Source organism: Chenopodium quinoa, unplaced genomic scaffold, assembly GCF_001683475.1.
Source record: "Chenopodium quinoa cultivar QQ74 unplaced genomic scaffold, ASM168347v1, whole genome shotgun sequence".
Classification (NCBI taxonomy): Eukaryota; Viridiplantae; Streptophyta; class Magnoliopsida; order Caryophyllales; family Amaranthaceae; genus Chenopodium; species Chenopodium quinoa.
Window position 1 is genome coordinate 661,374 of NW_018743919.1, and position 25,405 is coordinate 686,778.

The 25,405-nt window shown below is 34.8% G+C and overlaps 3 protein-coding genes across 3 annotated transcripts; all 3 read left to right on the forward strand.

The window, feature by feature from the left end:
* The first annotated feature begins 1,748 nt into the window (after window positions 1–1,748).
* On the forward strand, window positions 1,749–10,820 carry LOC110687236 (receptor-like serine/threonine-protein kinase SD1-8). The gene is made up of 7 exons (XM_021863854.1): window positions 1,749–3,327; window positions 8,401–8,559; window positions 8,749–8,954; window positions 9,224–9,434; window positions 9,520–9,757; window positions 9,890–10,040; window positions 10,136–10,820. Exons 1-7 carry the CDS (start codon window positions 2,058–2,060, stop codon window positions 10,445–10,447), a joined length of 2,547 nt encoding a protein of 848 aa, XP_021719546.1. The 5' UTR covers window positions 1,749–2,057; the 3' UTR covers window positions 10,448–10,820.
* A 1,850-nt stretch (window positions 10,821–12,670) lies between these two features.
* On the forward strand, window positions 12,671–13,700 carry LOC110687238 (non-specific lipid-transfer protein-like 1). The gene is made up of 3 exons (XM_021863856.1): window positions 12,671–12,974; window positions 13,111–13,171; window positions 13,285–13,700. Exons 1-3 carry the CDS (start codon window positions 12,843–12,845, stop codon window positions 13,467–13,469), a joined length of 378 nt encoding a protein of 125 aa, XP_021719548.1. The 5' UTR covers window positions 12,671–12,842; the 3' UTR covers window positions 13,470–13,700.
* A 3,849-nt stretch (window positions 13,701–17,549) lies between these two features.
* Window positions 17,550–25,159, forward strand: LOC110687237 (G-type lectin S-receptor-like serine/threonine-protein kinase At1g11410). Its single transcript, XM_021863855.1, has 8 exons — window positions 17,550–18,574; window positions 18,774–19,111; window positions 19,968–20,099; window positions 20,492–20,655; window positions 20,783–20,993; window positions 21,138–21,375; window positions 21,479–21,629; window positions 21,738–25,159. Exons 1-8 carry the CDS (start codon window positions 17,643–17,645, stop codon window positions 22,041–22,043), a joined length of 2,472 nt encoding a protein of 823 aa, XP_021719547.1. The 5' UTR covers window positions 17,550–17,642; the 3' UTR covers window positions 22,044–25,159.
* The last annotated feature ends 246 nt before the right edge of the window (window positions 25,160–25,405 follow it).

Below are 25,405 nucleotides of genomic sequence, written 5' to 3' on the forward strand. Positions count from 1 at the left end.
TCATAACAATAGGTCAAGATAATCACACTTAAAATTCAATTAGTTGCAGCTATTTCTTCAATAAACTACCAAATTATTCAAATCTTGGTTATTATCAAAGGTGTTAGTGGTGGTAGCTTGTTGACCCAAAGAATATTTAATTTGAAAATGTTCATTTGTAAATTAAAATTAGTCCACCAAAATACATACATGACCAAGTAATATAGACCTTTCAGACCAAAATACATCCACCAAATTACTGTGATACAAATAATCAATCCTTTTCTTGTAAGATTTTGCTTAATAATTAGTGATTAAGATAGGTAGTATGTTGTACAGCCACGACGTTTGTAAACAAGAAATACATTACCAAAAAACACGACACTTGTACAACATATAACTTTATAGTTTTATACATTTACAATCCCAAATGTGAAGTTATAATCATTAATTTATTTAATTCAATCAAATATTAAGAATGTGACTATTAATATCAAAAGCTATGCTTATTTAACTCGAAATAAGGTAATCTGGTTTTAATTTGTTATATGTAGTCTAATCAAAGTTTTCCTAGTCATCCTATTTGAAGCTTTTTGTTATATTTTGGTTTAATTTTTGTGATTTATTATGATTTAAACAAGAATAATTTATAGTTACTTTATCCAAATGTAGTGATCTCATTTTGGGACATATAGATGTAGGACATAATTACCTTATTAATAATAATAATAACAAAGGGATACGTAGCGAGAGATACTGAGATAAATTTTTATTTAAAGTAGAGGATATGAAAGATATTAAGGGACGAGCAAAAGGCAGAGGAGAGGAGTAAAATAATATAGAGTAACGGATTATTACCCTAAAAAAAATCGAGAATTGACCTACTAATATAATGTGGGACACGAAACAAAAAGATTAAGATTAAGCAACTAAATTGAATAGGAGTTTTACATAAGTTCATGAAGGTGAAAAAACATAGCATAAGTGAGTTTAGATACCGTTATCATTGAACTAAAGTAAATAAATATATAAATCGAGGATCACAGAGTGGAGAGAGGGTTTGTCCCTCCAATCCTCCATCTCCTCCAAGAGTAACCTGAGTTTAATCCCCACTAGCCACCACCCCTCGTATCTTACTGTGTATAAAAAAACTTCATAAACATATCCCTAATTATTAAAAAAAATACTTTCTAAAAAAAAAATGTGTTTAACAAATATATTATTAGTTGGAGCTTTGGTGGTTAAGTTTGAGTTGAGTCAATAGTTGAATTAAAAGTTTATTTTGTGTAATAGTTCGGTTATTAGGTCAAGCAACTCGTTATCACATTTGAGTATGTTTTAGAAATTAATTTTATTTTCTATAAATGAATACTTCATTATCATTTTTGATTCTTTCTATCTATGTTTTGGCTCCACTCACTATGATCCTATAAAATCTATACCCATAATGATATATACCATGAATCATCTCAAGATTGAAAAATAAAAATCGTCTCGATTCACTGATCAAATTTATGGCCCCAAATCCTAACTAGTTATGTCCTTGTTAAGGAATCAAAATATCCTCCAACCCCTTTTCATGATTGCTGAATTGATTAAGAAAAAAAATCATAACAATATTAGAAAAAATTAAATGGCCCACATTAGGCTAAATCTTTACTTATTAGTTACAATCCACATTAGTAGACACCAAACTAGCTCCATCCATAAAATTTTAAACCGACGTAATATCAAAAACTTAAAATCGAATCACATCTACAACATTGTCTTTTTAACTTTTGTAAATAGGAGTCTATTAAAAAGGTAAAACAATCCACGTGAGAACGAATTACTTTGTACACATAGAATCATAAATATAAACACAAAAAGTTGACTAAGACTGGAAAAAAGCAGAGCAGCCTCCAAATAATAATAGTACCAGTAGAATTATTTGACACTCTGTATTTTCAGACAAAATCCAACTTCTCTTCTTAAAAAAAATAAAAAAAATGTACAACTTTCCAAATCATTAAACCAACTTCTCCCAAAATTAAATTAAAAACCCAAAATAAAGAAAAATTTGGGTGTTTCTTTGAAGAATGAAATCCACCATTTTAGCAATCTTTCTCCTCTGTTTTCCCCCTGTTTTTTCAGTATCAACTGATACTTTAACTTCAACACAATCTCTCTCCTCAAACCAAACACTAATTTCAGCAACTGGGAAATTTGAATTGGGGTTTTTCACAAAACAAAATCCCAAAAAATATTATCTTGGAATTTGGTACAAAGATATTCCTTCAGATAATGTTTATGTTTGGGTTGCAAACAGAGACGCTCCTTCATTGAGTGATTCCTGCACCCTCAAATTTGATGATCAAGGAAATCTTGTAATTGCTGATTATGGGTCTCATGTTCGTTGGCAGATTAATGGATCAACGGCTAAAAATCCGGTGTTACAGTTGTTGGATTCAGGGAATTTGGTGATCCGAGAAGCAGGGGATTCGAGCTCGGGTGGATATTTATGGGAGAGCTTTGATCATCCGACTGATACTCTCATTCCGGGTCAAAAACTCGGGTGGAATCTTAAAACGGGTCTCGACCGGTTTTTAACCTCGTGGGCGGGACCGGATGACCCGAGTACGGGTAATTATAGCTTTAAAATGGATTATCACGGTGATCCGGAAATTTATATGAGGTATGAGGATAGAATAATTTATCGGAGCGGACCATGGGTCGGGCAACGTTTTAGTGGGGTGCCTGAAATGGCAACGGGTAACAATGGTTTTAACTTTACTTTTTACCGCGGGCCGGATGAAGTTTACTATACGTTTGAATTACCTCCGGGTGGTGAGGTAAAATCAAGGTTATTGGTAACTTTTGACGGGTACCTTAGAAGATTTACGTGGGTGCCAAATACTAAACAATGGACTAGGTATTGGTATGCTAGGTCGGACGATTGTGACACGTATAGGGTATGTGGTCCGTACTCGGTGTGCAACACGAGTGGCTTTTTCGATTGCCAATGTCCACAAGGGTTTGAGCCGAAGAACCCTCGAGATTGGGATTTGAGAGACGGGTCAAGTGGGTGCGTCCGAAAGACCGAGTTGGATTGTGGGAAGGATGGTTTTTTGAAGTTGGTAAATATGAAATTACCTGAGAGTACAACTGCTTTTGTAGATGAAGGGTTAAACCTTAATCAATGTAGAAATTTGTGCAAGAGGAATTGTAGTTGTACTGCTTATGCTAATTTGAATGTGGTTCAAGGGGTTGGCAATGGGTGTGTTTATTGGACCGATAATTTAACGGATATGAGAGATTATGTTCAAGGTGGACAAGATTTGTACATTCGGCTAGCCGCTTCGGATCTAGGTATGTATATTATTCCACCACTATGATTTTGCTTTTTATGTGTTTATTTTTCAAATTAGCTAATTTAATTATTATTAAAGTTTTACAAGTTACACTTTTTTTTTTTTTTTTTTTTTTTTTTTTTTTTTTTGTTTTTGTCGTAGTCAATCCTTTATAGTACGTACTAAGTTCATTGACAATTACAATAATAACATGGTGGTATTAATTACGAGTACAATACTATATCATATAGATTGTGTGGTAGATAAAATCATATCATATTGGCTATTATAAGAAACTAAATCATATAAACACTTGGGTGGCATCTTCCTTTATAAAATATTAAGGTTTTTTTTTTTTTTTTTTTTTTTTTTTTTGAAATAAGATTAGGTAATGTTCGTACTTTAATTATTGTGTAGCAAAAACTTCAAACTATTGTTTAGCATATCAACCAAATTCGATGATGAATATCTGAAAGTGTAGAATATAGTTTTGTAGAATGTAGATGGCTAGAATGCTAGATGCTAATCAGCATTAAAATTTGGGATTATTATTATATTATTAAAACTATTAACCTTTGATCAATTTTTTTCTTGGTGATTTTCCTAAAATTAAGGAGAATAAATTTAATCATATGGTTTAATAACTTTAAAAATATCAAGACAATTGTTAAAGAGTCGAGGATGTAGATAAGGGTTTTATTTTATTATTATTTTTTATATATATATTTTTTGTTTTCATTTTTATTATTATTCTTCTTTTGGGGCCAAGCTTTTGGAAAGTATTGATGTAAAGGACATGGAAGGTAAAAAAAAAAAAAAAAAAAACAAAAACAAAAACATGTTAAGCATGATGTGTGTAGATAGGCGTATTATAAGCTTACCATTGTCACTATCAATGGTGGAACCCATGTAAATATGTAATGCAATGTAGGTAGAGGATGACCAATTTTGACAGATGGGATTTGTGTGTATTCACATAGCAATCAATGATGAATTAATTAACTTCTTGATCAAATTATTGTGCTTGTAGAAGCAGGCGCGTTTATTAAGAGTAAATGATAGATGTAAATTTTTAGAGTAGATGATGTAAAAAAAAAAAAAAAACAAAAAAAAAAAAGAATATGATTTTGGGAGAAAGTTAGTGGGGGTTGCCCATACATCACATTAGCTGAGTAAGTTGAATAAGGTAAATATTTATGATCGTAAAAAAAGGTAAAAAAATTCATTAATGATTACAATTATATCAAAAAAGACTTAGCTTATATATAATACAATTGTAATTTTTCTAAAAAAACTGTTTTTTTAAGACTCAACCTTAGCTACATGGACAAATTCTTATTGCCAATTTTGGGTGGCCTTAACTTTTATTACACATTCACAAAGATGATTAGTAATAAGGCAAAATCGTGTGTGCGTGGGATCGATAGTTTCATAATCTTATATTGTGCAATCTTGTAGGAAACTTTAGAAAGAAGATATACAGTATATAACAACATCCATCACTAATCAGCTAATCTGCCGTTCTTATGGTATGTCGACCTTAGACATGACCTATTGTGGTCCATAAACGATACAATTGGATCAAAAAATAGATAATTTATGATCATTAAATATCTTTCTAGTTCATATGAATAAGGTGAAGGTGATCTGAGGGGACCAATGCCTTAAACGAAAATTCAAATAATTCAGATACATATAGTTTTGAATTTATCTGAACCAATAATCCAACATTCCACATAAGCCGAACAAAATTTAACCCTACTTTCAAAGGAGAAATAAAATGAAAATTGAAGATAAAAAGGGTGGCTTTTAATGACCTTAATCAGTGGAACAAAATTGACACAAATTTTTCTAGAGACTTGATGAATAATACTAGTGTCCTTAAATTCAAAAGACCCTGGTCCCAAGTCCTACTTTGTTTGGACCATTTTCTTTGGGGTCCTAAATTTTCAAATTGTTAATTGAGTTGTCTGACCAATTAGCCGTTCCTTTCTGACCTGTTTAGGTTTAGTTGGCCAACTGTTCTCTTCCCTTTAACATTAGAATCTTCATTTTCAAGTCATCATCATTTTACTTTACACTAGAAAGATTATCTTTTAATAATGAAAGATATAGATTGATTAATTATTTAATTAATTAAAAAGTAGTCTCACCATAGCACAACAAAGGTGTGTTCAGAGTTCAGACTGGTTGAATGAGATTTCTTAAAAAAAACTATTCTGTAGATATGTTTTTGAAAATTTAAGTTGCTTTTTAATTTAGCTCTTACGAAAAAGTTTTGACTCACTTACTTTACTTCTGTATTGTAAAATTAGATTTACTACTTATATTTGTACACTCTCTTTTACAAAATTCAACTTTCTCTTATATACCAAGTATACAATGATCTATCTTTTTTACTTAATTTCTCTTACTTTTTTCATTAATTTCTTATACCCATTTACTTTTGCATGCTTTTATTTAATAATTGTCTAAGCGAGTAAATTTTGAAATTAGAGGGAATACTTTTTTTGAAAAGTGTAAATTTATCTAAAGGTAAAGTAGTCACCTTGATCTTACTAATAGTTAGTCATATATACTTTGATTGGAGGGTAGTTTGACTTAAAATGTATTAAGCTTTTTAGAACCGGAATATTTGGCTTAAAAGGTAGATTAATCTATATCATATGGACGTCAAAACTAGCATTGCGCCCCATTTTGGTGTCTAGTAGGGGCATCCATGTCTAAATGTTTGATTAGTGGATTAACCCATTACTTAAACTAAAGAGAGATTAGATCCAATATAATACAGTTAGAAATGCATAATTAATATTTCTTGTACTCCATTAAGCCTAATATTAGCACTTTATTAGCTTTCTTTCTACCAATATGTCTTTATGCATATACAAATTTAGAAGCTCCAAAGGGAAGATAAAGATAACAACTTAGAAGCTTCCTAGTACCTCTTTTAAGTGATATCTCAAAACTAGTCCGAAATTAAAGTATGATAAGAGATGATCAAAACATAAGTCTGGTGGGTTACTCCACCTAACATCAATCAGTTTTTATATATCTATTGTTCAATATACATTAAAAATTGTTCGTCCTCCTAAAAATGGAAAAGCACTCGCGGTAACTTTATAATAACCTATTATGAAATCAGTCTCATGCACGTCGAATCTTAATCCGATGTGCTGTTAAATTCAGGAGTATAAACAAATACTTCATAGTCCGATCCATATGAGTGTCACTACCGCATTAATCTCATTAAAAATTTAATAGAGCCACTTCATGATATAGTTGGGAATATTTTAATTTTGTTGGGTAGTTTATCCACTGATCATAATGTATACACAGTAACATTGTACGGAAAAGAGGAAGCATAATTGTGTAAATCTAATATAATTAACTATTAAAGGGTCATTAATGTAATATAGCCAGTTAAACTAGGTTTAGGTTAGCTAGTTAATTAAATTAAATAATGGTCTGCTCATTATAATATGACATTTGCTCAAAATAAGATTTTAAAAGTAAGATTAAATCTAGAGGTTGGGTAGGTTTATCATGGGAAGATTAGACTATTACTAAACCATATTAATAATATAATTAGTTAGATAAATTGTTGAAATAACTAGCAAAGTGGAATGTAGGAAGAAGACCACTAAGTACAAGTTGTTGAACTGTCATTTTCCAATGAAATTGGGCATGGCTCTTGCAAGCCGTGGGAAGATTGGCCTCCTGATTAATGTAAATTACTATTTTAGTCTTCTGGTTTCTTCGTGTTCCGGCATACATGTTTATATAAGTAGATGTTATTTAGTTAGTTTAGTTGGTTATAATTTAGTAACATGGGTAGGACGGAATACTGTATTTAAGAAATGGAAAATTCAATATACGAAGTATATCATTTGTCACTCTCTACATAAAAAATTATCTATTTCAAATACTACGAGTAGCAGTATAATTTAAAGCTATCGTTATATACTTTTGAAAATATATATAGTCCGCCATAGTTTTAGAACATGCATGGAGTAAATATAAAATTGTAAAAATAATTTTTTTGACAAATAAAGGGTTGAAACTTCAAACTGTTTTATTTGAACTCAAAAATCTAATTAGAAATTTATTAAGGATAAAAAGTTGTGTTCTATTACATGTATTCATACAATATGGTCAAACCAATATCGTCTTTATATAAATAACCATTCATTGTCAATTTAAATTTGTACAATAGAAAATAAAAAAATTAGTAAGTTTGCATCTTTTTAAGTTAGGTAGTTGTTTTTCTTGGTCTGTGTATGATAGAACCCAAAAAATATCTAAAAATAGTGACTTAAGATACATTTTAGAATTACAGTAAAAATTTTACCAACTAAACTAGTTACACATCTAGTAAGCAAGCTAGTTAACGTTAGTTAAGAAAACACGTTAATGAAAAGATGTTTTGAAAGTCTTAAATTTGAAATTATGTGCATCACATTTTTGCTTCTCCGTAGAGAATTAATTATTCCACATATGTCTTTGGCCATGTACCCACATAACATTATTTAATTCACCTTATAATTATGCGTGATCTGATTATTTGTCCCAGCTAATCATCTTTGAGTTCTAAAAAAAAAAACAATAATAATAATAATAATAAAAAAAAAAAAAAAAAAAAAGCGTACTGTTCAATAATTGGTGACCAAACTGTTGCACAAATTATGTTTGGATTGGACAGCTATTATCATAATTTCTTATAACATCGATGTCATATTTATCCTTTTCATATCACATAATTTAATTAGCAGGATATTGGGAAATCTAATCGTAAATCATTATGGATTATGGATGTCCTAAGTAAAGTATGTAAGATTGGGTGACGATTATTCTTGAACAACCTAGAAAATATATTTTGGATTTATGGATTGATGAGGCTAGGGAAGACTATGCAACACCTTTTTATATACTTCGTATTATTATTGAGATTGAGATCATGCTCCTTTTTATGTTAAATAAATTGATACTTAGTTGATCAGATCATAAGATTCAATTAATACTTCTATTAATCCTCCATTTAAAGCAAAATAACATCATTAGTTATATCTAATCATGTACTGTTTATACTGAATAGGGTCTCAAGGAATTGGTTCGGATCATGCAAAGAAAATTGTAATGGGTATTGGCATTTCCATTGCCTCAATGGTACTTTTGGCTGGCATAATTGCATTGATCATATTGAAACGGAAAAAAGCACAAAGTTTGTTTAGAAGAAGACTTGGGGAGACAAGAGGTAAACTTACAATTTCCCATAATCACGTCGATAACTTTGTATATACCATCGTCCAAATTTAGTTGTCATGTTGTTAGCTTAGTCATCTGAATTATCAACGTGATAACAACTAATCTTTAACATAGTGATTGGAGTGTAATATTTTTTGCAATTTTTTGAGAACTGACATTTTTTTGTTATGTTTTTCAGCCTCTAGGGCAGGTACAACTGAAAGGAGCCAAGAAATTCTTATAAGTGGGCAAATCATCTCTAGCAAGAGAGACTACTCAGGGGAAACTAATAATTTAGAAGATGTTGAGTTGCCCATATTTGACCTATATACCATGGCCGTTGCCACCAACAACTTCGACGATGCTACCAAACTTGGACAAGGTGGTTTTGGACGCGTATATAAGGTACATTTTTCTAGTCTTGCATCAATTTAATATCACCTTGAATATGAGATCACACAGATAAGAATACAACGCGGCATTAAGGGCTAAGGCCATGTTCTCTTGAATTAATCTTTACTAGATTGAATTGATGGATCAGAATTTATATTTGAGGCTAAATTTGGCTCATTAATCTGGATATTGTGATTATTTATGTTTGAATGTAGATTTTGTCTACCAAAACATAGGTATGTACTTAAAAAGTTTAATATAACCTGCATAGTAAAATTCAGGGTGTACTACCAGATGGACAAGAAGTTGCAGTTAAGAGACTCTCTAAGGAATCAGGACAAGGGGTAGAAGAGTTCAAGAACGAGGTTAGATTGATCGCAAAGCTTCAGCATCGAAACCTTGTTCGATTACTTGGTTGTTGTGTAGAGATGGATGAGAAGATGCTCATTTACGAGTACCTCAAAAATAGAAGTCTAGATGCATTTTTGTTCCGTAAGTCCCTCAATCTGAAGTTACTAATGTAACATTCTTTTTCATTTAGCTCTAGTTCTTATTTTTATTGCTTAATGATATGTAGATGATGAAAGAAAATCATTGCTTGATTGGCAAACGCGATTCAACATAATTTGTGGGATTGCGAGGGGGTTATTGTATCTTCATCAAGATTCGAGGTATAGAATAGTCCATAGAGATATGAAAGCAAGCAACATTTTGCTCGATGGAGAAATGAATCCGAAAATATCAGATTTTGGCATGGCAAGGATATTTGGAGGTGATCAAACTGAAGGAAACACAAGGAGAGTAGTTGGAACATAGTAAGTTACTCAAAACAACAAACTTAGTACCATATTCTTCAATACTTTTGCATAATTTCCTTCATCTTGCAAGCTTATTTCAACTTTTATACATGCCTCTATAACATGGGAGAAATATATGTCATTATGTAGTGGTTATATGGCTCCTGAATACGCAATGGATGGACTTTTCTCAGTAAAATCAGACGTGTTTAGCTTTGGTGTACTAGTCCTAGAGATAATTAGTGGGACTAAAAACAGAGGATTTTATAATTCAGATCATGAACTACACCTTCTCGGATATGTAAGTAAAGCACTTTATATTTTTTTTCCTCACTGCCTCACATTAATGATTTTATAGCACTAACCTTGAGAAAGCAAATGCTTAAAAATTGACAGTTATGGAAGCTATGGAAAGAAGGAAAAGGAACGGAGATTCTAGACAAGGTCATGGGTGATTTGTACTCGGTACATGAAATGTTAAGATGCCTACAAGTCGGTCTACTATGCGTGCAAGAGAGGGCAGAAGATAGGCCAACGATGGCATCCGTGGTGCTGATGTTGGGTAGTGAATCTGCGTCTTTGCCTCATCCTAGGCTACCGGGTTTTTGTATGGGATGGAACCCTACCGAGACAGATTCTTCTTCTAGTAAACAAGACGAATCTTTCACTGTGAATCAAGTTACTGTCACCATGCTAAATGCGCGATAGTAAAGTTCATGATCGTAGCAGGATTTAGCTCATTGTATATGTGAGATGGTTAAGCTACCACCATTTTTTGGTTCATTGGTATTTTAGTCACTTGTTCTGGTTTTTTTTTTTTTTTTTTGGGGGTTGTTGGAAGGTATGAAGAGAGGGAAACAATTTTGAGGGAGTATTATGTTTATTCTTACAATTAGTTGTATATAATTGCTAAGGTATATATGGTTTAGTTTGAGATTCAAGATGTCAAAGCATAAGCATGGTTTATTTGCTGCAGTAAAAGTGGCACCTTGATCCCTTGTAATTGGTTAAGGCCATAAGTCATTCTTGATTCTTGACTACAAGCGATGGATAATTACAAATAGGTACTAAATGTTGGTTATCATTGGGCAGGCCAGGCCAGGTTCGGGCTGAGGTCGAAAAAACTACCCATTTCTCAGGTCGGGCCAAGCTTCGGGCCAAAAATTATGTGCCCAAACTAGCTAGGCCATGTGGGCTTTTCAGGCCATTTTCGGGACGGGCCAAAAAAACAATTAAAATTGCATAATGTCGCATTCCCAAGCCCGCCCAAAAATTTTAAAAAATCGGGCTAGGCTGGAAAATTTTGCCCAAAATCGGGCCGGTCTCAGTTTGATCAAGTCTACTATATGTGGATAATAAGTAACTTACTATGTTAATTTTCATTGGATATTAAGAGTGTTCGGTATGGCTTGGATAATTGCAAATAGGTACTAAATGTGGATAATAAGTAACTTACCATGTTAATCTTCACGGGATATAGTTAATAGAGTTCGATATGGCTTTTTCATGGGATATAGTCAAAATCTACTTTTGTGGGCTATTTTTGGTATGTTCTTTTCTCGTGATGTGCTGGAAAACAAATTTATGCAGGTTAAAAGACATGAAACAAAAGTAATGAGCAAGGCAATACTTTTGCCTTAGGATTTGGCTATTTTTTCTTAGCAAATCTGCTCCCTAATTGATTACATATTTACATGAGCCGTATTGACAAAATGGCTGTTTACTTATTCAGCTCAATTAATAATAAAGTTGAACACAATCCAAACTTAACATAACAACTCATGAGAACCAAGTTTATAAGAGCTTGAATAATCTTTTTGTATTCAACCAAAAGCTCAATGAACCAAATTAGGTGACTTTAGGAATCTGGCTTAGCCCAATTGCCCCAACACCATGCATGTAAGCATGTTTACCAAAAGTTCAAAATTGTGCTTAAAGATCCTATTTTCATTTCACACAGACTTGACTTTATTTTAAAGATTTTATATAGTCTATAAAACACCTTATTCTATACTTATTGTCTCATTATCGTATCACAAATTGTACTACTCCCTTCGTTTCCTTTTGCTTGCTCTATTGAGGTAATTTTTTTTTTTTTTTTTTTTTTTTTGTTGAAAAAAATTGCTAAGAGAAAGAGATGGCGGGGCTAAATGTAGTGGTTGTATGAGTAAAGTTGTGCTTTCTTACAACCAAAAGTAGCACGTGATAAATTTAAAGAGATGGACTAAATACGAAAATAAGTAAACATTAAATGTCAGAGTATCTACGGAGTATGTTATTTGAATAATTGTCTGAGCGTCATATAATTCTATTGCTAAAATATTCTTTATACCTATTCATAACCCGTGCAGGATGTTGGGATAAGATCATCTCCAATGATGAGACTTGAGAGAGTTTTTTTAGGAGAGTGAGAATATTTTTTACAAATGATACCAATAAGTTGGTATCTAAACTTAGCAACTCCAAAAGAAAGTTGCTAAGTTTAGATACCCAATACTTTGAGTCTCATTTGACAAAAATTGTGGGCCCCTTATCAATATTATAATATATTTTGTAATTTATTTAACTTTTAATTTAACTTCTTTTTTTTTTTTTTGGAAAACTTACAATATGGATTTGGTGAACCATAAATTGAAAGTGACATTAGTATACTTTAGACTTTTAGAGAGTTTGATCATTGGGAAATTAGACTTCAGATGAGTTACTAAATTGAAAAGAAGGTTAGGTATCACTATTGGAGGTAAAAAACAACTCACTTTGTATTTCAATGATCAAAGTTGAGTCTCACCAATGGAGATAGTCTAATCCATAAAAATAAGATCATGACTTTTCTCAGCTTGGCTCGGCTCATCTCAGCTCATGGGCTCGACCTGGCTCGCCATGAATTAAAGCACGGACAAGAAGGAAGATACTAATCATACATCTAGGACAGTTAGGAATGCGTGCAATTATCGCCTTCCCCCTGGTAGTTCGTGCATTTATCCCTCCTTTTGTGGCAGTTAGTGCTTACAACCACCGCTTTCCCCCCTAATTTTAGCGCTCTTCCTTTCTCACGGTAATATCTTGCCTTACACTTCATTGCGGCATTTCGTCGAACACGAAGATGGCAGACTCTGATCAGGAGCTAAAGTCCGACGCTTTCTTGGAACAGATGAAAACCCACCTCACCACTGATGCTGGGAAAGAGATCACCAAGAAAATTGGCCTCGTTTATCAGCTCCACATCGCCCCCAAGGTAAATTAATTATTTTCATTTATTTTTTGTCATTTAATTTTGTGATTTTATGATAATGTCTTGTGTTTTGCCTAAGTTTATTGAATTTGCTGAATTGTGATTAGTTTTATTGATGTGGGGTTTCCTTAATTGGCAGAAATTGGGTTTTAATGAGGTGATTTATACTGTTGATCTTAAGAAAGGAGAGGTTAAGAAAGGTTAGGGTTTCCTGAACAAACTTTGTTATTTATTTGGGTACTAAAATCTTTGAATTTTGATTGTTAATTTCATCAAATTATGTAAAAACTTTGTTGGGTTTTATGAAATTCAGGTGCTTATGAAGGAGGAAAGCCAGATGCAACATTTTCTTTCAAGGATGAAGATTTCATTAAGATTGCAACAGGGAAAATGAACCCTCAAATTGCTTTTATGAGGGGTGCAATGAAGATTAAGGGTAGTATTAGTGCTGCCCAGAAATTCACTCCTGATATATTCCCTAAGCCTTCTAAGATGTGATCCATTCCGTCGTTTCGAATGCAAGAGTATGGTCCTGGATTGCCAAAAAATAAAATAAAATGAACAGCATAAGAATAGTGCCAATACGTCTTATATATTTTAGGGAATATCTCTGCTAAGAATCAGGGAATTCATTGTTTATTAGATTCCTGATTCTTTTTAAAATTTGTGGTATTTTCTGTACTTGCAACTTCCTCTTTTGCTAGTGAATAAAAGTTGTCTGAATTATCACATCTGTTATTTAGCTTCAATTCCTTCTAGTAATTGTGTACATTGTTCATTTTGTGACGTTTGTTAGTTGAGCTTCTATGGGCCTTTTATTGCAGCAGTTGTGTGTAAACTTATGGATTGTTTCCCATAACTGAGTGGTAGATGAAATGCAAACTGAGTGCACTGGCACTTCCTTTTGGATCTTGTGTATGTCATGGACCTATGAATCTATGAGACTATGATATGATATATGCCATTCAAGTTCCGTTTCCCAGTAGTCATTTATGGAGTAGTAAATAGACATTGTGTATACCGGATTGTGATCAGGCTGACGTTGCTGGTGGGGAATCTAGCTGGCCCGAGTCTGAAAAATTGGTTCAATTCTTGAGCATTGTTGAATGAAATAACAGGAATGGAGATAGGAGAGAGGTTTTATCAATGCTGTGGTGTAGACCTTGGATTTGCAGGAGGCGAGAATCTGCTGCGACAGTGGTTGAGATTTAGCACGATACTTGTTCAGTAAATTTCCAGGCAGAAACAGGTAACATTTGCCATTAGTGATTAGTATTTACTTTTGTTTGCAGTTCTTCCTATCGTCTTCCTTGTTAAGAATTAAGTTTGCTCAATTGTCTTCAGAATTTTCCCTTACAATAAGCTATTTGTCAGTGCTATTAGTTTAGGCTAGTCCTGCTTTTAGAATTAGGTCCATTGTCTTTTGCATTTACAATGTGTTTGGATGATAATTTTAGGGAGAATAGGAAGAAGACAGAAACAGGGGAGAGAAGGGAAGGGAAGGAAAGATTTTTCCTTGAATTCTGCAACTTTGGAAAGAAATATAGTTCATTATAGAGGGAAGGAAAATAAACCCCTCACACTTCTTTCCCTTTGCTTCCCCATCATCTTATTGATGGAAAATAAACCCTTACTTCCCTCTCCTCACCTCTTCTTTCTAATCCACTCCTCTGAACAAAATGTTAGTTTGTAAGTTTATGTACTTTTCCCATATAGCTCATAGTGTCGCATTTGTATTTCCTTTTGCAATTATATATAATTTGTCCGTTGCAGTATTTTTGTTATAGAACAAGTGGGTATACTGACATTACAGGAAGGAATCTGAACCCTGAATCTTTCCGGCGTGAAGAAAATAAGGAATAGACTCTGTTTTATTATTGGCTGTCATAAAAATTGCTTTAAAGTGTGCCAAGGGTGACCCTTGCAGTCTACCTTTCTACAGCGTATGTGATACTGATTTTGGGCTCGTTGGTTGGTGGATCCTCTAATAATCAGGGTGAAAAATAGATGTCAAATACAGGATGTTTTCTTTCAGATGAAAGTGACAAAACTGATCTAGTCATTTCATATCTTCCTGTAATGCCCACACTTGAAGTGTCATATAGTCATGGAAGAGGTTACAAGGGAATTATCAAACCTCCCTAAAGATCTGGAATCTTTTCTGAAGATCTCAGTGCGAGCAACATCATATTGGAATTTGAAGTGTGTTTGATATCTATTCTTGCCTTCTTGGTTAGTTCTCTTGGACAAAAAGAGTTCCAGAGCCCACTAGCAAAACTCTGGGGCATTGGAAGTCATAACAACATGAATTCAACAGGACAAAAGTCATGTGTGCATCAAGCTTACTTGCTAGCTTGCAGCTAATAGTAGAAGTTTCAGTCCAGTCAGAATGCTGATCATATGACAGTTAATCGTAATTTTGTATACTTTTCTAAATGCTATTCACTTATTCAGCATGTTTATAAGGATTTTTTTTTTCTTTCACTATATTGATTCTTGCTTGTGGGTTGCAAAATGTGTATTCTTTGGTTAGATTTGGAAGTATGGATGGCTAATTGATACCCCTAAGTTAGGGGGGTTAATTACTTAATTGATACCCCTTAAATTAGGGGTGCAAGTTAAACTGAGAGGGCAATAAATCGAAATGGTAAGAGTATGAATGTGAGTGCATCATCTTTTTCCAAACATGACCTGACACCTAGGAATGATCCTAGTCATTGCCTTCGTTCTGAATATATATATATATATATACAAATTACATAGATACATAATACTAGAAGCTTAAAGGTAAACTTGGTTTAAAGCAACCTTACAGTACTAGGGTTTGCCAGGGATCAACTCTCATCTGGGGCAGGGAGGTGAGGAGGTTTTGTGGGATTTACTAGTTATCAAATTGGTGGTGTTTGTGTATTTGGGATAGGAAGGGCTCAGCCCAAACCTCAGCATACCTGATGAAAAAAGAAAAAAGAAAAACACTATGGGCTATTGAAGGTATCATCAATCCATCCCTGCGGTAATTCATCACAGTCCTTTAAGTTTCTGAAGGCAGAAGTAGAAAACGAGGAGTTAAAGAGCGATTCTACTGTGCTGTTAATCTTCTTCATTCTTTTATGGTGACGGATACGCCTTAAAATCACCTCCCTATGCATCTTCTCTGAAGGATGCATCGCCTTCAGACGTATTTGACTAGTGATGTGGGATGGATATGCTAAAGCATCTTCTTCCAAGTATCCAACTTCTTCTTCATCTTCTTCTATCTCAACTTGGAGATTTACAATCTCAAGTTTGGATTTCTCTACCCTAGACATCATTTCAGAAGATTTCCGATTCATAACTGCTAAAATTTTATTGGGGATAGAAATAGAAAGTGTTAATTGGGAGCTTAGTTTGTGAGGCAAGGTTCTGAGGCATAAATTAATAGTAGCATATAAGTTTTACTTTTTGCATTTTAAAATATTGCAACATGAATAGGCCGGTGGATTTGGATTCTGCTTGTTTCACTTTTTTGGACCAATTGGCTCTATTATTAACACTTACAGAATCAGTCACTAAGTGCTTATACTATTGCCAAGTTTTATCCTAAGCTGCTTTCTTGTATCTCAGATTCTCAGTGATAGGAGACCTCAGGTTCGAGCCTTATTAGGAAGTGTGGTATTCTTTTGATGAGTTGCTAGAGTTAAGAACTAAAGACCTGATCATCGGAGCAGTTACAAACTGGCACTTCACGGATCTATCGTCAATATTTTCATGTTTTACCGTGATTGGTTAGTTAGTCTTTTTGGGTTCTAAAACTCCATCATTCATGAATCCCATCAAAATTAAATCCTCTACATCACTCAATTCTAGAGTGGGTCAGGTGTAATAATGAATGCAAAGGTCATGAAAAGCGAGTGTATATCCACCAATTCTATCGTCCGCGATTTTTGATGACATACCCATTCTGTTTTTCTGAAAGTTTGACTTATTTTGACCTTCAATGTGGATCTTCGATCATTAATAACTTCAACTAACTGTTGCTTATATTTCTGGTTTTCTCCTGATCTTAATATTTGGATTATTTATAACTTCTAATCTTAATCATGCAAATGATGCAATTGCTTTCATTCTGCCGTTCACTCCAGCATGCAAGTGACCTGAATGCTTTGTAAATATATGTACAACACTTAAGTCATTATTGGATTGGGTCATTCAGTGTTGGATAAATATTGACAAGTGAAATATCGGATTGGTTGGTTCTAGCGGGAGGAAGTATTTCGCATGATGCGGAGTAACATCTTAAAGATCCGAATAACTTGGATAGTATTGGATTATATCAGGTTGATATCATGTTCTATTCTACATGCTTGTGTAGCCCGTTTTGCGTCACAGTGTCTTTGCTTTGACTTAGTCTACTTGAAATAAATTTAGAGTCCTAAGCTTGTAGATTACCTAGCAGATGTCTATTCAAATGCAGTTGAGCTTGCCTCGAAAGAAATTTTATATCAGAAGCCAGTATATAAATGCCAACACATACTGTACCAATAGGTCTTCATCACAGGCATCAAGTTGACATACCAACTAAATCATTGAGCATATAAATGCTGCAACCAGAAGAATTAGTGGTTTTTATTTGAAACACATTCACATCTGCTCAACAAGGTTGACAGTGCACCTTCTTTGTTACAATTCAACATGCTTTTGAGAGCGCTTCTTGTGGCTCTTTCGCTGCAGTTATGTGCTTCTACTGACACTATAACTCCTAGCAGTCCCCTCAGAGCAGGTGATTTACTGACATCTAAAGCCGGAAAGTTTACCTTAGGATTTTTCAGCCCCGGAAATACCACTCGAAGGTACGTCGGAATCTGGTTCACAAAGGTTTCTGTGCTTACTGCTGTTTGGGTTGCAAATAGAGATAGACCCATCTATGGTTCCAATGGAACCTTTTCGATCATTGAAGGCGGGCATCTTACACTTACCTCCGGGAAAACTGATGCATGGTCCACAAATATTTCGGTTCCCGTCTCCCTAAACAAAACTAATAGCACCTCATGTCAACTGCTAGATTCTGGAAATTTAGTCTTGACTGCTGATAATGGCAAAACTCTGCTGTGGCAAAGTTTTGATCATATAACAGACACTTTTCTGCCAGGAATGACGCTTGGGTTAGATAAAAGAACTGGTTTAAACCGATATTTAACCTCTTGGAAATCAAAAGATGATCCAAGTTCTGGAAAATACACCTTTCAAGTTGACCCGAAAGGATCTCCTCAATTCTTCTTGTACCATGGTTCGGACCCAGTATGGCGAACAGGTCCATGGGTAGGACAGAAATGGAGTGGAGTTCCAGATATGACTCATGCTTATATCTTCAACTATAGTTTTGTCAGCAATGCAAATGAGGTTTCCGTAACCTACAACGTTCTTAGCGATTCTATCATCACAATCTTCTCGGTGGATGGTCTTACAAGAACAGTCCAGAGACAGACATGGCATGAAAATACGAAACGTTGGATCAAGTTCTGGTCAGCACCAAAGGAGCTTTGTGATCAGTATGGGGAGTGTGGTCCTTTTGGTAACTGCAACCCCAATGGTGGCAATCAATTTCAATGCACCTGTTATCCTGGGTACTTTTTTCCTTTCTTGCTAATGAATTCATATATTATTTATGTTTATCTACGGAGTATTTCATTAAACACACTATTATTTGTTCTTTTGAATAGTACTAGCACCTCTGAAAAACTTGTGGATAACCTTAATTCTTTGACGTTATGTGCTGATTCTTTAGCTGATTACAAGCATCCATAAATACTTGTCTACCAACAGGTATAAGCCTAAATCACCGCGAGATTGGTATCTGAGAGACGGTTCAGAAGGTTGTGTAAGAGAAGAAAACAGGTCAATGTGCAGAAACGGAGAAGGATTCTTGAAGTTAGCAAGTGTTAAGTTGCCAGATACATCGAAAGCTGTAGTGAACAAGAGCTCGACATTGAAACAATGTGAACAAGAGTGCTTGAAGAACTGCTCTTGCGTTGGATATACTAGTGCAGACGACAGCGGTGGAGGCAGTGGCTGCATTTCACTGTACGGCCAGTTGATGGATACCAGAATGTATCCTATTGGGGGCCAAGATGTATACTTCCGGGCCGATGCAGTTGAGCTAGGTATGACTTCATTTAATTTGTGTTTATCTATTATTTGATATTCATGTCAATGATTTGTGGTTGTACTAGAACCAAGTTTCTAGTACTATGGCAAAAGGAATGGTTTGCTTGAAAACATATCCGTGTGACCTTTGTAACTTTAATTAAATACACCTACTAGGCTAAATAATTATGGAGTACTTTATTTTAATCCAAAGGCAAAGAACTAGTTTACTTATTAACTCAATTTTTGCCGATAACTCAACCATAGATCTTGTAAAACTAACTCATACTTGGTTATCCTATTCGAATCATTTGAGCAAGATTAGAATTGACCCTGTCGAATATTATTAGCTGATTATAGTCTACAGGCCTGAATATCATGAACTGCTCTGAAATCAATCAATCAATCAAATAATCAAAGCCTTAATCCGATAAGTGGGATCGGCACATGAACTAAATTTGATTATTCAGTGTAGTCATCGATGAACTGCCCTGAAATCAAACCAAATATTATATCATCGAAAATCTGGAAAATAACTCCAACTTTACTGACCCTGAAAAAAAAAAAAATCTCAATCCAAATGATCTGTTGGCACCTCTGCTCAAACTCCCACTTTCCTTGCCCCAGTTGGCGAGATGCCAAGTCAGTTCCAATCTCTTTGCCCACATGATAAGATTAATTTCTGTACTTTGCTATTGAATACCATTTAGAAAACAGGAAATTTATGATATACTTTTGTAGTAAAGTTTTAGTCATGAATACCACTACAAATTTGTTGTTCTTAAAGTTCTTAGTACCGACGGTAAGAAAAGTATTATCTTCCTTGTGCAATGCTTAAGCAGTATTTATAAATAACATGTTTGTTCTTTGCAGCAAAATACCGGAGGTCAAAAGGCCTTTTTGCAAATAAGAAACTGGAAGCACTTCTCATAGGGCTTGTGGTGCTAACATTTTTATTATTGATCCTTTTCGTGGTCTATTGGGTACATCAGAAGATTAAAAAAGGTACTTCTACTGATTATCTCATTTTGTGCTTTACTTTGCAGTAATAAGTTTAATATGGACTTTTTGTAACTATAACATCTATGATAGTAAGCTTAAGGGTACAATGTTTTATTTTTATAATTGATTTCTAATATTCCTTTATAACTGATAAGGAAGAAAAGTGATTTATTACACAACTATTATATAGGTTGTATTGCAAAATCATGTCATACCTTTAATTATGAGATTGAGGCAATGTGACAACAAAATTTCTAACATAAGAATTAAATTATCTATACGCTTTAGATACATGCTTATCTTTTAATAGGTTATGCCAAAATTTTTGAATACTTTCAATAAACAAAATATCAAGTGGTCATTGCTTGAAAACATATCTAATTGATGATATATAGAACGGCAAGAGGAAGCTGAAAGGTCTCTTTGGACGAAAGATGCTAAAGAAAGTGATGCCAGTTCAGAATTACCCTTCTTTACTCGTAGCGAAATAGCTGCAGCTACAGACAATTTCAGTTTGGCTAATAAGCTTGGAGAAGGTGGTTTCGGATCAGTGTACAAGGTACTATTTTTTCCTGTTACAGGATTGCTCCAATGTTGAATTTTTTTTTTTTTTTTTTTTTTTTTCCACACAGCTTACATTAGGATTCGTATGTATGATTGCTGAGATATCTGTACCCTGCTAATAGGGTCGAATGGAAAATGGGCAAGAAATTGCTGTAAAAAAACTGGCTCCGAATTCAGGGCAAGGTATACAAGAATTTAAGAATGAAGTTAGGCTGATTGCTAAACTTCAGCACAGGAACCTTGTGAAGATGTTAGGGTGTTGCATTAGAGGAGACGAGAAGATGTTGATCTATGAATTCATGCCAAACAAAAGCTTGGACTATTTCATTTTCAGTAAGTCGGTTTCTAAAAACTACAACTCTGTATTAGTTTTACTTTACCTGTCCCGTATAATTTTCAGTACAAAAGATTTAAGGTCATGTTCCTAAAGATTTTAAATTCTTAACACAATCTGTTTATAAATCAATTTCATTGAAGAGGAGGAGAATAAGTTGTCTTTGGATTGGAATAAACGCTTTGACATCATAATGGGGATCGCTAGAGGGATGTTATATCTTCACCAAGACTCGCGACTAAGGATCATCCACAGGGACATGAAAGCAAGCAATGTCTTGCTGGATAAGGATATGGTTCCCAAAATCTCAGATTTTGGAATGGCTAGAATTTTTGGAAATGAGCAAGTGCAAGTAAACACTACCAGGGTGGTCGGAACCTAGTAAGTACATTACATGAATGCAAACATATTGCTCATAAATTTTAAAGATATTGTAAGGCAGGACATCTGACTAGTCTTGTTTATGGCTTTTCTACTTTCGCAGTGGATATATGGCACCAGAGTATGCACTGGAGGGACTGATGTCTGTAAAGTCTGATGTCTTTAGCTTTGGAGTCTTGTTACTGGAAATTATTACTGGTAGAAAAAACTCGGGTCTTTATCATGACAATCCTTCTATAAATTTAGTTGGTCATGTAAGTAACTTTAATCATTCTCTAAAGGCAAACTTTAGAGATAAACTTCTATGCTAAAGTGCATATGATGCTGTATTTCTAAGATTGGATTTATGCAAAATTGTGCAGGTTTGGGAGCTTTGGAAAGAAGGAAAATCCTCAGAAATTGTTGATCCATGTTTGAAAGATGCAGATAATGAGGAATTCTTAATATGCATACAAACTGGACTATTATGTGTGCAAGAATGTGCAGATGATAGACCAACAATGTCAGCAGTAGTTTTTATGTTGAGCAACAAAGTCAAAATTCCTTTTCCTAATCAACCTGCATTTATCCACAAAGGGCGTCAACAAGATGCAGATCCATCATCATCTAGTGCTGGTGCATATTCGGTAAATGAACTCTCAATCACTTCCATGATTGACGGTCGCTGAGGCCGAGGCCGAGGCCAGGGTCGGGTAATCAGGTTAATCTGAGCTTCTATGTGATTTCAGTTTGAACATTTCATACTACTAGGCAGTGGCGGACCCAGGATTTTCCGACTGGTGAGTCACAATCGATAATCAAATATGTTAAAAAAATTTTTTTACCAAACAACCAAATAATAGTACTAAAAAATACATCCAAATATTCAAACAGTACAAAATACAACCAAATGTTCATATAATACTACAAAAGACAACTAAATAGTAATGCAAACTTATTAAAATAGTTCTCGACGAGTTTTCATGTTTTGATATCGATTCATGATATCTTCCATGCTAACATTCAAAAACAAATCATTCTCCAAATAAGTAATTAAACAATCATTCAACATTTGATCTCCCATGCTATTTCGTAGTTTGTCTTTCACTTGCTTCATGCCAGAAAATACTCTTTCCACACTTGCCGTTGCGACAGGAAGAAGCAACACCAATTTCAAAAGTAAATAGACCCTATCATGAGTTTCAGACAATCCCGTTTCAACCAATTTGATTGAAAGATCACTAAGACCCTTCAAATTCCAAAACCTTTCATCTCCTCTAACAGAACAAATGTAACTATCAAGTGTATGACCAAAGACTATCAATTCTGAACTTGGAAATTCATTAGGATAGAATTTTGCAAGCTTAATCAATTTTTCCTTATCAAACTTAGAAAAACGATCCACAGGACTCAAACAAGACATACACACAAGTAGTTCTTTAGTTATTTCGGGAAATCGATTTTCAAGTTCTTGCAATTGAAGATCAATGACACCAAAAAAAACTTCAACTCGAAAATGATGTAGATTGGACACTTGTGGGCATTTACCTCTAAACAACCTCCTCCCGGGAACAACATATTTAGCCTCCATATCTGGAACTGCAATGTCATAGTCACCAATAAAAGAAATTACCTTTTCCATATGAGAATCCCATTCTTCATCTCTCATTTTTTGCAAATTAGTCTTGGTTACATTAACCATGGCCATTGCATTCACAATGTCTTGATCGTGCTTTTGTAAGGCCACATTCAAAGCATTTGTTATCGCAAATATACTAACCATCAAGTGTGCCACGAACACAAAATCAAAGGACATCAGAAGATTTGTAAGTGTTTGAGCTCTATTAGAATCTATTGTATCAGATACTTTTGCAATATCCTCAAGAGAACCAAGGATTACAGCCACTAGGATGTCTATTAAGAAATGCTCTAATATTATAGGGAGTAGTTTTTGCTGTAAGAATGGATACAGTATATGGTTAAAGTTATGAAGGTATTCACATGTAAAAAAGGGTTGGGAAATACTACTGTATAATATATTGTTTACGGAATTTCAAATAATAATTAATAATTTATTTGACTAGCTCACAAATGTTGACGTTATTTTTAGACAGTTGACTTTAGCAAAATGTATTGACTTTTTTGTACCGGCTTATTTATGACTCTGGAAATACTAGAGGGGCATTAAAGTCAAAATATTCTTATCCCACCAACGTCTCCATTTTATCTACACATTCACGCGCTAAATAGAGGGTTATACTTATACTTCAGCTGTTCAGCATAAATAATACTCGGTACTCCTTACTTAGTTTTGTGAATTAAAAGTTTTTTTTTTTTTTTTTTTTTGACATAATCTTAAATAGATTACATATAATTATTAAAAGACGAAGGACTACTACTGGCTATAGTAGCTAGGTCATGAGCTTTCTGTACCATGTCCCATTGAACCTTATGGACACAACACCAATCAAAACCTGTGCTCAACTGTCGAATTCGATCCGCTGTCCAACGAAGACCAATATCACTCACCTGTGTATCCTGCAGTAGTAGGATCATAGACGAAGAGTCCGTGTATATAGTTACTGCTGGCAAGGACCTTGTCGCAGCCCATTAGAGACCTTGTAGACAGGCGTTCATCTCCGCATGTAGAGCTTATTGAGCCAAACCGTTGCTAGCTCCCCCCAGTAGTAGCCCTTGATCCCCTTGAACACCATTCTCCATGCACCAGCCCATCCTTGATCTATGAGTCTGCTTATGCTAAGAACCATCGACCAGAATCACTGTAGGCAACACACCCATCCCACTATCACAAAGGACAACTCGCATAAACCCTGGCGGGTAGTTTGCAACCATTTCTTGTTGGTGTAAAGATCTCAAGCTATCCTCAAGTTTCTTGTAGAACAAACCCTGCTGGCGCAAACCCCCTCATAAATTAGCGCCGGCGTTGACAGGCCAGACGGAGTTGAGGATCTGAAACCCCTGTTATTCCTTGCTATCCACAAACCTCACAAGGTTGCGATGAAAAAAGTAGTCTTATGACCATTGTGACCATCCTGGCCTAAAAATAGGCAGATATAATACATAATCTAATCATGAAAAGACTGGTCTGCGTTAGCTTCTGAGTGGATATGTAAAATACCACCCCTCCAAACATCCTGAGCAGTTGTGCAAAACCTGAACAAATGTGTAAATCCTCCTCCTGCGATCCACAAAGGTCGCATCCCACAGAAATCTCAAGTCCCCTTCTCCCCAAATTAGCTTTAGTAGCAATTCCATCCAGAGAAGTTTCCATATAAAAAGTTTCCACTTTGGCAGAATGGGGAGGGAGCAAAGGGACTTAAAATATCCTCTCGTACCACAGCCCTCGAGTCCACGGAAGAACGTTTAAGGAAGGCATACCCCGTCTTTACTGTGAATCTTCCCGACTTATGAAAATTCCAGAACATGTAGTCTTCCTCATCGTGAACCGGTAATTCCAAGCTTGCAATTACCGACACATCCTTAGGCTCGAAAGCAACGTCTAGTCGTGCCTGGTTCCAACCATGAGCTTCAGGGTCCAAAAAATGACTCACCCTCCAAGTTTTTGCCTGACGGAGCGTGATGTTGGAATTAAAAACCGGTACCTCCCCTTTCGTCCACCTGTCCTTACCTGCCAATATGGACTTTCCATTCCCCACCTTCCAACCACAACCCCCAACAAGGTTATTCCCGGCTCTAGCGGGACCTCGCATTCCCCGAGAGAAATTCCTATTTGTCATTCTTACCTGAGTTCCTCCTAAGAGCGGAGAATGAAACCTTGCTTAACATACCTTAGCCAGTAATAATTGTGGATTTTGATATAATCTCCACGCATGCTTCATAAGTAAAGCCTCATTGAAGCAACCCAGGCTTCGGACCCCCTAAACCCCCATTCCTTTTGGAAGGTTGACTTTATCTTTGCATACCCAGTGCATCCCTCGCTGTTCTTTGTTTGCCCAAAGGAACCCTGCTAGAAGAGAGTCAACTTTGTTTGAAATACCAGCAGGCATCTCAAAACAACTTAGCATATGGG